Source organism: Dendrobates tinctorius, unplaced genomic scaffold, assembly GCF_039654945.1.
Source record: "Dendrobates tinctorius isolate UK_male_01 unplaced genomic scaffold, ASM3965494v1 ptg000572l, whole genome shotgun sequence".
Lineage (NCBI taxonomy): Eukaryota > Metazoa > Chordata > Amphibia > Anura > Dendrobatidae > Dendrobates > Dendrobates tinctorius.
The window spans coordinates 344,446-361,061 of NW_027362230.1; the positions used below are offsets into that span (position 1 = coordinate 344,446).

Sequence of the window (16,616 nt, forward strand, 5' to 3'; positions counted from 1 at the left end):
TAGATTCTGGTGATTTCTTGAACACCGAAGGACGTAGGATTGCAGGGTCCGAGTATGGGATTGGGCCCAGGAGACGGCTTGGATACATGCTGTAAGTGAACCTAGCATGGACATTGAGTCTCTCAGGGTCGGTGCCTTTTGGTCCCTGAACTTGGAGACCCTCTGAGCCAGGTCGAGTTGCCGTTCCCTGGGTAAAAAGGATGTTCGCTTTCCCGAGTCCAGGAGAATCCCCAAGAACTTTTTCCTTGTTGAGGGATGGAGGTTTGACTTCTCCAGGTTGGGGATCCAACCCAAGGATTTTAGAATCTCTAGAGATTTCTCTACGTCCTGCTTCAGGCGAGATATGGACGGAGCTATTAGGAGGTCGTCCAGATATGGGACAAAGCAGATCCCATGTTGGCGAATGAAGATCATTGCCTCTGCCATCACCTTGGTAAATACCCGAGGGGCTGATGATACCCCAAACGGCAGGACGTTGAATTGGTAGTGTTTGACCTGGGACCCCTGGGATACCGCAAACCTGAGGAATCTTCGGTGGTCTGGATGGATCGGGACGCGGTAGTAGGCGTCCCTCAGATCTATTGTAGCCATCACCCAATTCTGTCCTATGAGGGGGATTGCTGTCTTGACCGACTCCATCTTGAACCGCCTGTATTTTACTACTTGGTTTAAAGGTTTCAAGTTTATAATGACCCTGTGTTTCCCCGAGGGTTTTACCATTACAAAGAGGCGAGAGTAGTGGCCTCTGCCTATCTCCCGTTGTGAAACCGGGGAGATTGCTCTTGCTTGCAGCAATATTTTTATGTCCGATAGCAAGGAACCCTGGAGGTGCGCCTGTAGGGAGGTTATTCTCAGGCATTGAGGGGGAGGACTCTGGAATTACAAATCGCAGTCCGTCACGGATGGTGCGAAGAAACCACTGGTTTGAGGTTATGGACTGCCATTGATCTATGAAATTTGAGAGTCGGCCCCCGACCGGAATGCCGTCATTGCTTGTCTGTGGGAGTTTGTTGTTGTTGGGAGGCCAGAATATTTCTGCCTTTACCTCCCTTCGGATAGCTCCACCTGCCCGTTTTACCTTTACCCTTGAACTCTCTCTGGGAGGGCTGATCACGGGGGGGGAACGAAAAAAATCGTTTCCTAGGTTTCCGCTGTTCTGGAAGCGACTTCTTATCCGTGGCCTTCTCCAGGATGTCATCCAGAGCTGGGCCAAACACGTACTTCCCCTGGAAGGGAATCACACAGAGTTTCGATTTTGACGTAATGTCTCCCCCCCCACGATTTCAGCCACAGTGTTCTTCTGGCTGAGTTGGAGAGGACTGCCGACTTTGCTGCCACTCGAATGGATTCAGCAGAGGCGTCGGCTAGGAACCCTGTTGCTTTTTGTAGTAGAGGAGAATCGAGGATCTCTTCTCTGGCGGTTCCCTGAGAGGTGATCTTCCAGTGTACGCAGCCAGAGAAATAGGACCTGGCTACACACGTAGAGGCTATATTAGCCTTGAGCAGGGTTGTGGAGGCATCCCAGGATTTCCTAAGCAGGCTCTCCGTTTTACGATCCATGGGGTCCTTGAGCTGAGACGAGTCTTCGAATGGAAGAGCCGTCCTTTTAGTCACTCTGGACACCTGCATGTCTACTTTAGGAATCTCCCATAGGGAGCAATCTCCCTCTAAAGGAAACCTATTCCTCAGGTCTGATGGGATAGTAAGCCTTTTTTCAGGGAAGGCCCATTCCTGCATAACCAGGTTTCGGATGTTTTCATGAATGGGAAACCCCTTTTGATCTTGGGTCTCAGCCCCCCAAACATTTCATCCTGAACAGAGTATTCCACCTCCGCCTCTTCCAATCCCATGGTGCCTCTTACCATACTAAGTCCCCCATGTCCTCAGACGAGAAGTAGTATTTTTTGTTATCGGGCCTGGGGGCGGAAGTGGAACTCTCATTTTCCCATGCATCCTCTGAGTTAGAGGTGTGAATTTTGCCCGAGTCCGACTCCGCAGGGGGCGCTTACCTTTTCCTAGGCAGAGGGGGTTGTGGTGTCGGGGTCTGGGCACTAGTCATGATAGAAGATTGCATTTCTTGCTTGATGAGGGTTTTTATACTGTCCAGAAGGGAGGGTTGTTCTGCAAGTATTACGTCATCTGTGCAGGGCTGACAGTTTTTTCCTGTATGTCGAGGAGAGTTTGGTACCACACACACACACACTTGCGGCTCGGTTTCTTTATGGGGTCAGGGGCCTTGTCTCCCTAAAACAGAGAAAGAAGGCATACTAAGTCACCTCAGACCACTTGGACAGAATAAAGGGGGACCCACCCTGCTACTTACAGTAGGAGGGTGAACGCTGGACTCCGCAGAAGCAGACCGCGAGCGCTTATCACCGTCCATGGTCAGTCTGTCACAGTCACCAGTGCAGAAATGGCCTTACCTGGATGTACCAAGACCAGTGTCTAAATAGCCGAGGTCCACAGCGTGTTCTGTGCTCCTGCTCCCCAGGTGGGGGTAATCGTGATCACCCCTCCTTACGGCCCTGTAGTCAATCGCAGGGTTGGGGGGACAGTGCTCCCGACGCCCTCGAGACGTCGGCCGCCTCTATCGGCGGCCACCATGCTGGCCGCCTGAGCGTTCCACTGGGAGCGCCGAAAATGACTCACCGAAAGTACAGCGCCGCGTCACTTCCAGTGCGCGTGTGCGCCGGCCGTCGTGGAGCTCATTGAGGACCCCGGCCGCACGTCGCCGCCTTGCTTTGCTCCGCGGAGGGGGCGCAGGAGGCGGGAGGGGGGTCCCGAGTCGCGCCGCAGCGGAGACTGGAGCGGCCTGACCCACGGAGGAGAGCGCAGCCCCCGACCGTCGGCCGTCCGGCTTGAGGTAAGTGATGTAGTGCCTCCGGTCGCCGGCCACGGCAGCACTATCGGACCTCTTCATGCCCCATAGGGGACAGGAAAAACACTGGAGATAATAGGAAGGGGAGGGTTATTTAACCTCTTGTGCATTTCCTGTCCCCCATTAGGGCAGGGAGACATCCTCCAATACTGCTGTCGTGGAAGGTGACTAGAGAAATAAAAGTTACATATCCTGAACGGGCTGCCCGAGCCCTATTTTTGGATATTATTCGCATACAAACACAAAAATCAGCTGCCAGATTCCCTTTAATGCAAGTGGGGAAAATCTGTGCATAAACCTCAGAGTACGTGCAAGAGAAATTGTCATATTGCGGAATTAAAACACGCAGCGCAGATCCATTTATTATGAGTAAAAAAAAAAAAAGCACAGCGGGTGTAAGGTTTTATAAATCCCACTCACTTCGCTGGAACTGTTAGGCTATGTGCACACGCTGCAGATTTTTCCGCGCGGATTTTGCAAAATCCGCAGGTCAAAAGATCTGCAGTTTACCTGCGGTTACACACCTCTACAATGGAGCAGGTGTGAAACTGCTGCGGATTATGCACAAACAATTGACATGCTGCAGATTTGAAACCGCAGCAAATCCGTGCGGAAAAATCCGCAGCATGTGCACAGCGTTTTTTGTTTTTCATAGATTATAATGGTACTGTACAAGGCAGCAAAAACTGCTGTGGACCCGCAGGGCCAAATCCGCAGCAGATCCACAGCAGAATCCGCAGCGTGTGCACATACCCTAAGATGCTGCTTTTCGACATGGCAAAAATCCACAACATTAAAAACTCACCTAAAACTCATAGTAGGCACACAGCCTTATAACTGCAAAGGGGAGACCAACTGTATAATAATTTCCTTTGTCTTTAGAAAGGGATTTTAGAAAAGCTCCTGCAGGTGCCATGTGTTGTGTCCAGATTCTTCTTTTCCCGTACAGTGTATGTTGCTCTCCTTGTGGTCACTAGTAAAAGCCGATTACCTTATATTGCTCATCACTGTATATCTGATTTTATTGAGAAGCATTGCATTGGGGGGGGGGATAAAAATAAAATGGAGAAAAGCAAGACCAGCGTCCTTTACACAAATCATCATTTTACTTGATATAACAATAATAGCCAAGTCGGACATAAGAAAGACGCATTCTACTTTTCTCGTAAATAGGTCTGTATTTTAATTTTGTAAATAATACATTTTTTTTAATATGAAAAAAGCAACACAATGACAAATAAAATAGCTTGTTTTGTGGGTAAATTTCTCTTGACAAATATGCAAAAATTGATCTGAAGTTTCAGCAAAGTGGATGTGCCACATTCACAATGCATCCAAAAAATACCAATTAAACTATTAACATACAGCCTATTAAAGGGCTATCATTTCAGAAAATGTCTATGTACAGAATCTTTACACAATCTGATATTATCAGACCTTCATGTAGGAGCCTGATACTAAAAAAACAAAACTATGATCCAACATGTGCAATCGACATTGCAAAACACGATGGTGTTCTGACCGGCTGGACTTGGTCTCTAGTGGGCAACGCTAGATCCAGACATGCGGTCTACTGCCTGAATAGATCCAGACATGCCGTCTAGTGATGAGCGAGTATACTCGTTGCTCGGGTGGTCTCCGAGTATTTTGGCGTGCTTGGAGATTTAGTTTTCGTCGTCTCAGCTGCATGATTTGCAAATGCTAGACAGCTTGAATACCTTTGTGGAATGCCCGTTTGTTAGGGAATTCCCATATGTATTCAGCCTGTCTACAAGTGGCAAATCATGCAGCTGAGACGAGGAAAACAATCTCCGAGCACGCCAAAATACTCGGAGATCACCCGAGCATGCCGGGGGAGACAAGAGCAACGAGGCTACTCGCCCATCACCAATGCAGTCTACAGCCTGAATAGATCCAGGCATGCGGTCTACTGCCTGAATAGATCCAGGCATGCGGTCTACTGCCTGAATAGATCCAGGCATGCGGTCTACTGCCTGAATAGATCCAGGTATGCGGTCTACTGCCTGAAGTTCTGCCATAATGTGCCATGCATGTACTACTCTTTATGTCACTACGCTTTTGTCACGGTCATGTAAGCTTATTTATCTGAATATGAACATAGCTCTATCCCTGTTATAACCTCCTGAAATATGGGACAGGACAAAAGAAAGAAGAAGGCAATGTCGAGGGTTTCTAGACCAAATGATGGGATTTCCCAGGTCAAGTAGTGCATAAAGAAGGTGGACTTGCGGGAATAAAAAGTTTGCACAATAATTAAATTATATTAAAAAAAGAGTACAGTCAATCAGAAGTAAAAGTTGTACAAAAAGTCGTGGAAAATTAAGGACTTGAAGGTTTTGCAGCAAGATGTAAAGCATGTTAATGTTAAACGTACATCTGTCACCATCTACTTATCTATGCAAGAACCATAGGGTACCATAGAGGTGCAGCATGGTAGCTGTAAAGTGCTTGGTCACAACAAAGAGTCCTGGGTCATGTCATGAAGATGTCTGGACAATGAGAAGCTAAAGGTCCGGAATGTAAACTAAAGTATATATTTGGCCACCGTATGAACCCCTCTCGTCCCCTCAATCCTAGGATGCACTCTATCAGGCGGCCCAGGGTCAACGCTATTATGATAAGGTAGATAAGTGGTTGCACATATGGTTTGTAAAAATACGATAACATGGTAAAATACAAAAAAAAAAAAATAAAAAAAAAATACTGTATACAATTTATATGTTGTGTAAATAAAAATATATTTCTGAAATGCTTATAAGCAACATTTTATTTTCCAACACCTAAAAATTGAACTTGGCCGACTGACGTATTCAACATTTTAGCTCACCCAAAATAGTGAGCCGCATGATCCAGAATGGCAAGTGATCATTAAATTTCCAAGGCAACTGGTACAGTTGTAGGATCGTTCAAATCTTGAAATCCATTAAGCTCCACCAGGAGAGGGTTCAGGAAAGAGTGTTGTCACATTTTTTGGGAAAGCAGCATTGTAACACACACTTCATAAATGCAGCTCCGAAGATGCTGCACAAATCTGCAGGAAGCGGCCCAGCTAATGTCCCATGGTCCCATTCCCAATACAGACCTCTCACCAGCTGCTGCTGCTCCAGACTGTAGATGCCTAATCCGGGAACAGGACCAAGTGCGTTCAGCCATCGTCAGATTCAAACCCTTGGGATGTCTCTTCGGAGGAGCCGTCTTTGTGGATTCGCCCATCGCTTTTCATACTTTGGAAGGTTTTTTTGAAAGCCACCATCATAGCATGTGCCAGCTTTTTGGCTTCTATCTTGCTCTCACACTCTACTGCATGGCAATCCATCTGGAAGGTCAGGTCGTCATTGATTTCCCTGTAGACCCAGGCAAAGATGTTGGGGCTTACATTATGATCTGCTGTGCAATAGGCGATCCTTGCCACCTGGAAGGTGTCCATATGCACAGTAGCTTCGCCCTTGAGATCTTGGTGGTGTAGCCGTACCTGGAAGGGACGGATTTCAAGGATGGCATTGGAAGGAAACACATCTGCGCGAGCCAAAGTGTGCTTTTTCCACAATTCAATCACAGGTTGCTCTGTACATCCAGATGAAAACTGAACTCCCGTTGCAGATATTTTTCCCAGATATGTCACCTGAAACACACAAATGGAGATATTTTTAATATCTAGAAGACGGCTTGAACAGATCAGCAATTACACAAAAGGAAAAGTCCATTCTTATATGAATGTCACCAGGCAAAACAAATAGACCCTCATTCTGATACATGTAATATGCATGATATCTTTATAGCCTATGAAGGATTTAGATCCTGGAAGGTGATGCAATATCCCAGAGGTGTATCTAGGGGGAAGGCAGGTGGGGCATGTGCACAAGGCGCAGCAGGAAGAGAGGCCTTGTTGGGCTGCTTGATGCGGCTCAAGCTGACAGCCGGCTCAGAGATGGTGCAAGCGAAGCAGCTCCCAGTGATCAATTGTACTGGCGTCAGACGAGAGTACAATCGAAGCCCTGACCACATGGTCAGGGAGACGTCAGCAGCATGGTGACATCACTCACCACTGCCGCAGAGGTGCAAACAACATTGGTACTAAGTGTTCCAGTGGAGCTGAAGAGCTAAGATTTGTCTGGAGTCCGGAGAAAGCTGCATCAAAGTGTGAAGCAATCCAGGAAAGAAAGGGGAATCCAGCTCAACGCGGATGTCTTGTTTTATCTGCCACTGAGCACTTTGTGAATAAAGCCATTTCAGTCTGTTGAGCTGCATTCCCCTTTCTTTCCTGACTGTATGCAGACACAGTATGAGGAGCGAAGGGAAGAATGTATGCGGATACAGTATGGCGAGCGAAGGTGATGGGATGGGTGCGGACACAGTATTAGGAGTCAGGGGGATGTGTGAGGTAGCAGTTTGGAGACCAAAGGGGTAAATATGTGAGGAGACAGTATTGTTAGCAGGAGGACGTGAGAGGAGACCCTATGAGGAGGGAGGGGGGAAATGTGTGAGTGGTAGAAGACTGAGTAGTGTGTGTGAGGGGGTGGCTGGCATGGAGGGACAGTGTAGGGACACAGACAGGAGATGACAGTATGCCAAGGAGGGGGAGTGTGCTAAGGTGCACAGTATTGAGACTGGGCCCTATAGGGGGGGGGGGACGACAAAATGATGTATTCCTGTACTGATGAGGGTTTTAAATTATATGTTTCTGTACTGATGGAGGTCATATGGATGTATTTATGTACTGCTCGTGGTTCTGGTGAAGGATTCTTGTGCTGTTATTGGTTCTAACAATACATAACTTGTAAAATTATGTGATATATGGCTATGCTAATAAAGTGTTGTGCCGTCTGGCAAGTTAAGGGTTACTATGTTTATATTTATGTTAGTATATTATGTGACTTCTGAATTGTCACAGCATGCACTGCACGCTGTCAGGATTCTCTGGTGCGGCAGTGAGAGGTCATAAAAACGCATGTATGCGGTCACGTGCCAATTAGACATGCGTGACCTCACTCAATAAAAATCAATTGAGAGAGGCCGGTCACGTCTAGTCAGAATGTGGCCAGAAGTATACATAATTGTGCTCACATGACCGTCCACTCTTGCCACTGGTAATTCTAAAAGTGTGCAGTGCATGCGCTGTGAGAATTCAGAAAGTCTGCAGTCAAATAGAATAATGGTAGACTTTCCTCCCAAACCTGGACAAGCCCTTTAATTATAAAATGAAGCCCTATATATAGCATGCCAATCCTAACAGTGTGTACTATACTCACTGTCAGGATTCAGCTCGGCAGATTCCAGCAGTTATCACATGGCTGCTTCACTCATATATGATTTGTGACAAGTAGCTTTTAGAATCAGGAAGAGCAGCTAGTCGGCATGTGACTAAAAGTGTGCAAATCGCATATATGCTTAGAAATGGGGGAAGGGGGTAGTGAATTCTTGCGGGGGGTGCCGGAAAACCTAGATACACCTCTGCAATATCCCGACTGCAAAGGAGCGTATTCCAATAGTAAAGACATATTTGGCAATTATTACTTTAGCATTTGACCAATATATTAAGAGGGGCCTTATCATAGGTGAACCAAGTCCTCATTCACATTATGTTTTTCAGCCATGTTTTGCAAATAAGCTAGAAAAAAGTTCTTGAGATGAACGTTACACAGTCTGTGATGAATGCCGAACTGCGGCACCTGTTACCCATAGATTAAAATGGCTTTGGTTTATCAGGTAAGGCAACATGTTTACAAGATCCATCACCCATAGGCAATAACGGTATTAACCATTATGTCATAATGAGATTTTCAGGATGTTTTCTTTAATGGTTTATTTCCATTTCCTTCATGGCTTCATCATTCCTCCAGCTCGTGCTGCTTTCTTACAGCAACTCTCGAAGCAAGTGGCCAGCAAATGCAATCATAAGTATCCAAGGCGCCTGTGCTATTCCTCAGTGAGATCCTTCATTAGTCAAGTCACATATCAAGCAAAAAAAGGGACAGCAACGATTAGCTTTCTATGAAAGCCAAGTAATCAGGGTGATTGCAGTTTTCTGTGTTTTGAACTCAGTCTGGTAGCCGGGACCTAGAAGCAGCCATTTATGGCTCCACCATGAAAGGTAAAGATGGGAATAACTTTTTAAAGGGAATCTATCACCAGGTTTCTGCCACGTGATCTGATAGCAACTCGATACAGAGACCCTGATTCCAGCAATGTGTCACCTACTAAGCTGCAATTTTTATAAAATCATTCAAGAGGACTACTTGTCCTCCTACCAGGTAGTCCAAACCCGCCCCCACCACTGATTAGCTGCTTTTTGCTTATGCAGAGTGTAAACATAAAGCTGCCAAACAGTGGTGTGGGCGGGATTATACAAGGCTCAGCATTCAGAGAACTGCAAAATCTGCAGCTGATGAAACAGTATAAAGTCAAAACTGCAGCAAGGAGCACAGTGATACAGTGATCGGTTAACAAGTGATCGGGTAACATAAATCTAGTGACAGAGGCTTGTACAACTTCTGGTGGATGGGATAGCTTAGTCTAGCTACATGCTTTTATTCATTTTTGTAACATATTGAGTATCAGCCCATCATGGGCCAAAAACAAAATATATAAAAAATAAATGCTTACTGCCACCACTCGTCAATGCAGCACAATGACATGGTTATATGTGTATGTAGTAAAACAGAAAAAGCGATGTGATCAGCACAATATGTGGTAGAGTAGTCTGAACCATCACCGAGCTTCCCATAAATGACAGAAGGGGAGTAAGTATTGGAGTATAAATTAGAATAGTCCCCCTGAAGCTCTTGGAAGAGTAGGGTAGAGATTTCCAGACAATTTCCCAATCGCATACCCCCTTTTTACAACCACTACACTATTTATGTCGTATTACATTCGCACTGTGTCTGAATGGGAGCCAAGAACACAAATTGCAAGGGACGGCTCAAAATGTCCTAGGCATGGAGACTTGTGTGACAAAGCCCCATCTGTTCAGGAGGATCTTTCCGCAGCACCGGCGGCGACAGTGACAGCACAGGGATATGTCTCCCCGTCAGTCCAGACAGCACGTTCAGCTGTGAGAGATGCACGAACCGGCCCCATTCAGCACCCAGCAGACAGGCCTGGCAGCCGCACTGTAATGACAATTTACATTCCTTGGATTTCCTCCTGTTAGCAGAATGGCGATGATGCGGAGAATCCCTCCCCAGCAGACAACATGGAAGGCTGCACTGGATCCATCTCCAACAAGCTGAAAAGTGTGGCCATTTTTACATCAGCGATCATGATATTCTGTTCTAAGAAATCATACAAGTTTTTTTTTTTGTTTTTTTTTCAGCCATTGCCTGTTCCTACTATGACCTTCTTTTGATGCGTCCACACCACAGATTTCGGCCTCATTCACACCTTTGTGCCGGTTTGGCGGACCAGCTTTTATCCACGTTTCTATTTTTACCACCCATGTCCCATTATTTTTTATTATTTTTCCGAAGGAGGTTTCCACAGGTGTCTGTTAAAAATGTACAAGTGGATTTTCACACCTATTCCTACGAATAAACGTACATGTGTGGACTATTGGTGTGAACGTGAATATGGCCATAGAATAGGTCAGTTTAGTTATCCTCCAACATGTCCTCTTATTCTACCAAGACACGTACGACAAACACTGACATGTGAGTAAGATCTCACAGTTATCATGGGAAAGAATCCTTGTGGACCCCCTATGGCCACTGCCACACATGGGACTCAAGTTCCATCCAATTGTGGCGTGACAACGGCCAGACAATTGGCCACCGCGTGGATTTTCAGTTGCATGCTTCCAACAGTTTTGTGAGGTTTCGCCCCAAGGGCTCACGCATACAATTTTTTTTCTGGACGAGTGCTATCCTTCGTTCTCACAGAATTCATTCCTGTGATATTCTATGGGGTCGGCCGATTTTGATCTGATTGTCTGAGTGTGGTCAGATTTTCATGAATAGACAGAATGGAGAAAATGAGAACATTTTTTTCCCTATCCAAGAAAAACAGATGCCACTCTGATCAAAGTCTGATCGGAATAATCGGTCGGTTTTTCTCTAATTGTGGAGAAATCGGATGTGTGACGCTACCCAAAGGCTTAGTTTACACGATCGCATTTGCGTGAAAAAAAGGACAGCACTAGGACCAATGTTATTCAATAGGGATGATTTTTTTTTGTTTTCCACGGACCAAATCCACATGTGAAAAAGTTGGCAGCATGCCTTATTCTCTTCTGTATGTGGGATGAGACTCGCTTATTCAAGTCTGTGGGTGTGGGAGAAAAAATTGGATCCCATATGGGTCAACTGTATTGGAACCGATTTTGACAGAAACATTGCCTTAATTAACTTTGGAGAATGTATGCATTTGGTCATGTACATTTTATAATGTTGATGTTTAAAAAGATGTCACACGGATGACAACATGGATAAAAATAAATAAAAGCGAGCTTTCGGGATGGTGCCGATTTTTTACATGGTTGTGTGAACTTGGCCTCAGTGAGAATTCACATGCGGCACATTTTATTGCGGAAATTACTCTACACTTATATCTACCACATGAAAATCCACCCTAAAATGTCTCTTCTCAAGTCTAAATACATGTACTTAGTTTAGTCTTTCTCCATATCCAAGATTCCGCATGTCACTGATCAGTTTTTCGTCATTTGGTTTCTACAACCTGATAAAGGCAACGATCTGGAGCAGAAACGCGTTGGTATTAATAATCATCGATTTGGAAACCCAAGGCTCTTCATTCCCGCAGCACAGCCCATCTAAATGTGACAGTTTCCATTTTGCTCTTATCAGTTTTGTGGCTCTTTGGACTTTTTCTAACTCCAGGACATCTCTTCTATAAACTGGCGCTTAGGACTGAGCTGCATATTCCGGATGAGGCCGCACCAAGACAAGGTGCCATGTTACCTAAAGTCTGAACAGCTGCAGGTGTCAGACATTGGGTCCGGTTTGCATCATTTTACATGTTTAGTGGGATCAGCTAAAATGATACAAAGCAACCAATTACAGTATAGCTTTCATTTTTCCAATGCAGTTTTAAATATGAAAGCTGAGCTTTCATTGGCTGATTTACAGGGAAAGGTTCTGTATATGTTGACTCTTACTTATCTAAATCCTTGCTGACTTAGAGACAGAATCTGGGGCAAATTTTTCAAAACTGTCTTAAACCCACATCCATGCCCCCCCCCAAATAAAACTGAAGCGATCTTTGTCGCCCATAACAACCAATCACAGCCCAGCTTTCATTTTATCCGAGGGGTCTAAAAAAAAATGAGAAACAAACAGCTTTTCTTTAAGGTCACATTCACACATCCGTGTGCACAGTCCAAGTGCAAACCGTGATTCAACTGGCCATGGGTTTTCTGACCTGAACATGACAGTCTCATATCAATGTGTGAATGGGGCCCAAGGCATTTTTGATAAATGAGATCCATGAACCCAGCCAGTAGATGGTGATACCAGTTACGGTACTTTTGCATTCCCGCTCATTCAGTGATGGCCGTCGATTTCTTTAGTAGGATCACCTACCAAATCAATAAAATGCAGGTTATATGGAAAAACAAACTACATTCAGAATGAACACAGCTGGTTTCCTTTAAAGTGGTTGTACCAAGTACATAAGTTATCCCTTATCAATAGGATGGGGCATCATTTATTGATCACTGGAAGTTTGACCCAAGTGATCCTGAGAATGGCGCTGTAGAAAGCTCTGTCGGAATGGAGTACACGCATCTCCACTCCAGTCATACTCTATGGGATTTCCAGAAATTGCAAAACGCAGTAATTGGCTATCTCCAGTAGTTTTATAAAGAATGAATGGAGTTTTGTTCTTCAGATCAGTTGGGTCAGACTTCCAGTGATCAATAAATGATCCCCCATCTTATTTATAAGGTAAAGCTTATTTACTCGCTACCAAGGATGATTTGTCCATCACTGGACGTCTGACCTAACTGATCCCAAGAATGGGGACCTGCAAAGCTCCTTCTGAATGGAACAGGGCTTGAGCACACACACTTCCACTACACTCATTTTGTATGGAACTTCTGGAAATTGTAGCGCTCAGTACTTGGCTATCCATGCTCGACCTCCACCCTATTCAGACACCACTCCACAGATCCCCAATCTAGGAGTCAGCGGGGATCACAGGAGTCGGACCCCCAACAATCAATAAGTTATTCCCTATCCTATACCTATATGATTCAAAGAAGGGAAAAGGAATGAGGGAAAGTCATCTCACCGTATTGTGATGCACCTTGTCAGGTGTGTATAGTTTGCACGGAGCAGTCCCAGTCCAGGACGCAAGCATCAAAAGCAAAAGGAAGAAGGCGGGGTCTCCATCACTGGAGACTCCATTTTCTTCCTTTGCTTATACGTATATGATTAGTGATCTAATGAAGGGGTTGTACTAAACTGTAGGTCTTCCATATTGGGGCGTTAAGAAAATAGAGCTCAGGGCTAAAGAAGAGAAACAATGACATCAAATCTAAGTCTTGAGAAAAAAATAGTCCACTATCAACAGGTTATCTTGCATATTTTCAGCTTTGTGAATCCCCAAAACGTTCCTTTAAATGAGGCCATGTGTCGGTCAGTAGAAACTGTGGACTTTCATTATAGCAGTGTATTCGGTATTGATTCACATAATCTAAGCAAATCTTTATAATATATATATATATATATCATACACACACACACCGCTCATGAATGCACACTTCCTTCCAGGAGGTGACGGTTCTGGGCTGCGTTCTGCAACAGCGTACTGAAGTGAAGCATTTTTGTACCGGTAAAACTCAGACATTAGGTCAGTTTCCGCCACTCATCTCTTTCCCCGTTAATAAATGCAAGTCTGGGGACAAACACCATTTATAAACCCTGCGGGCCATCTAATTGGAGATACGCCAAAGATTAGTCTGAGGTTGGAAGAGTAACAGTTAAAACCTGCGCTGCTGAGCTGCAACCACAGCGCTCTACATGTCAGAAACCCCAAACATCTGGTGGGAGCTCCCGTGGAGCCTAAACATTGGATCCAGCACCACATTCCAAAATCAGACGTACTCAATTGCCCCTTAATATTAACCCAAGCTGTGCTGCACACTCACAGGATTAACCCCCATACTGGCAGCACATTTATTCTAGCAGACAACAAATGGTTATTCCCTAAAGAAGTAAAGCAAATTAAGTTATCAAATGGATTCCTATTCCCTCCAGCAGATGAAATCAGAATATATGCAAGAAGTATTACAGCTTTGAACTACGGCCAGCTGCTACTAATGGCCAAGAAAATAAATAGGACCCAGCTAAACTCCTGTGCATCTGGCCCCATGGGGCTGAAAAACCTCTCACCACCACGGTGACTTGTGAAACCAAATCTGCAGTCGTTCCCCCGTCACCTTAGTTACCTTATGCCAGGTCAACTGTGGCGATTTGGTGTGGATTCTGTATCCGGATTTTCATGTAGAAAATCCACAGCACAGTACAGGACAAGCTAAACCAGACTGAAACGAATCTCAGCTACAAGTTTCTTAAAATTTCTGAGCAGAAATTGACCTGTGCTGAGAAATCAGCATCATGTCAATTCCTTGTTCAGATTCAGTCTGTATTTTGCCCTTTGCAAATTAATGGGAACAATCTGACATGTGGATTTTGCAGTAGATTATGCTGCACTTACACCACAATAAATATGCAAGATATGAACTTCCCCTGGGATAAAAGTACGGAGTTTTATCAAAGCAAAGTAACAGGAAGTATAAGAAACAAAGCAGCTTTATTTAAAATATGAAATACCAAAAAGACAAAAACCTGGAGCAGAAAAAAAGCGATAAAAATACAATGAAAAAGCGCAAATATCTTTATCTAACTAGAGCAGAAAGGCTTTGTCCCCACAAAGAGCTTTTGGCGAGTTTTTGATGTTGCAAATTTTCTGCACCTATTAGCGTATTTTGCTGATTATAAAACGCATCGGTTTATAAGAAGCATCACAAATTTTGGGGAGAAAAATAGGAAAAAATGTTTTTGTTTCTTTTTTTGTTTTAAATAAAATGGTGCATGTTATAATTTGTTTTTGAGGTTGCTTACCTGGAGGGCACCGGTGGTGGAGTGGGGTCATTGCTGGTGGAGGCATGAGATGCTGCGGGATCCAGGTTGTAGGACAGGGTGTTCTGCGGTGGCAGGAATTGGGCCATGACTGCGGGCCCCAGGCGGGTACAACGAGGTATTCATCGGTAAGGCAGATCCGCTGACATTTTGTGGAAGCCAGGAGCCCCACACTTTCTGTACTTTCTAGATCGGTGGACTCTGGGAAGATGGCCACCAGAGGTGGCTCATGCGCAATTGAGATCTCGGGAGCTTAGATCTCAGTGTCGAGATCTCAATCTGCGCATGCGCCAGCTCTGACGGCCATTTTCCCGGAGTCCACAGCATAGAAGAGTATGGAAAATGTGGGCCTATCACAAAATGTCAGCGGAGATTCCTGCACCGCTTAACACCTCATCTTACCAGCCAGGGGCTCATGCCTCCTCCGCAACCAGAAGCTTCTGGCAACAGCCACCCGGGGACCCCGCTCCACCGCTGATACAAATTTTGGGGAAAAAAAAAAGTGCGTCATATAATCCAAAAAAATACGGTAAGTAAATTAGATGGCTTCCATTTTTCCCCATTGCATTTTTTAGTGTGTTTTTATCGCATTTCTGATGCTCCAGGTTTCTTTTTCAGCTGCTTTATTTTTGATACTTCCTAGTATTTGGCTTTAATAAAACTTTATGTGCCGATTTCATGCATATTTAGTTTGCTTCCGCGGTGGAAACACTTAAAACGTATGTGCCTTTTATACTTGCAGATTTTCTGCACCTAATGCAAGTCTATGGGAAAAATCTGCACATAATTCAGCGCACATATATAAAAAGCACAGTCGGCACAAGTTCTATAAATCTCATCCACTTTGCTGGAAGTGCAAGACGCTGCTTTTCGACGCAGCAAAAATACAGTGTCAAAAACTCATTTTGGGCACGTACCCTAAGGGTATGACACAGGAGTTGGATTAGAAAGATATTCCAGATGGAAAATCCTACGCATACTGTATTGCCGTAGCAGTAGTGAAAAACAGAGCCTAAACTGACATAAACTCAGTCAATTTCCACTTCAGATTTTGCAAAATATCATCTGCACAATTTGTAGAGAAAATCTGTCATGGAAATTGGCCGGTTCTGCGGCTTTGAAGTCGGCAGTCAATTTATTCTGTGGATTGATCTGGGCAGATCTGCCATGAAATGTGAAGTTTATTTGTTGCTGCAGATTTCCCACTCCCAGTATAGAACATTAAACTTCGCAACTGGTCCCTATCAGCCAAAGTCATACATTAAAATCTTGCTCCAATTTTCATGCGTAGTGCGATACTTTTTTTTATATATATATCCATCTAACTAAAAGCAGTCAGAGCTGTGGATTCCGCCACAGATGGTTTTCCAAAGAAGGAAAAACATCACAATAACTTTTGCCTTTTCAAAAGGATATAACATTTGCAAACCAGATCATGAGGGTATGGCCAGGTCCCCCTGTAATGTCATCGGCATACGCCGGCTAATGGGGAGGTTTGTGGTTGGAGGCATCAATATGTCACGCTGTAAACGACCAGCAAGATTGTCTCCATCTGCAGAAAGAGTCCATGCGGTTCCCATTATCAGCATCCCCTCACTGATTTTTGTGGAATGATCTGGACA

General features: G+C 44.7%; 1 protein-coding gene across 1 annotated transcript in view; it reads right to left on the minus strand.

The window, feature by feature from the left end:
• Positions 1–4,036: 4,036 nt before the first annotated feature.
• Positions 4,037–16,616, minus strand: part of PID1 (phosphotyrosine interaction domain containing 1) — a 74,861-nt gene continuing 62,281 nt past the window's right edge. Inside the window, exon 3 of the mRNA XM_073565178.1 lies at positions 4,037–6,521. Within this exon, the coding sequence (XP_073421279.1) occupies positions 6,045–6,521 (477 nt within the window). The 3' untranslated portion in view covers positions 4,037–6,044. The remainder of the gene's footprint in view (positions 6,522–16,616) is intronic.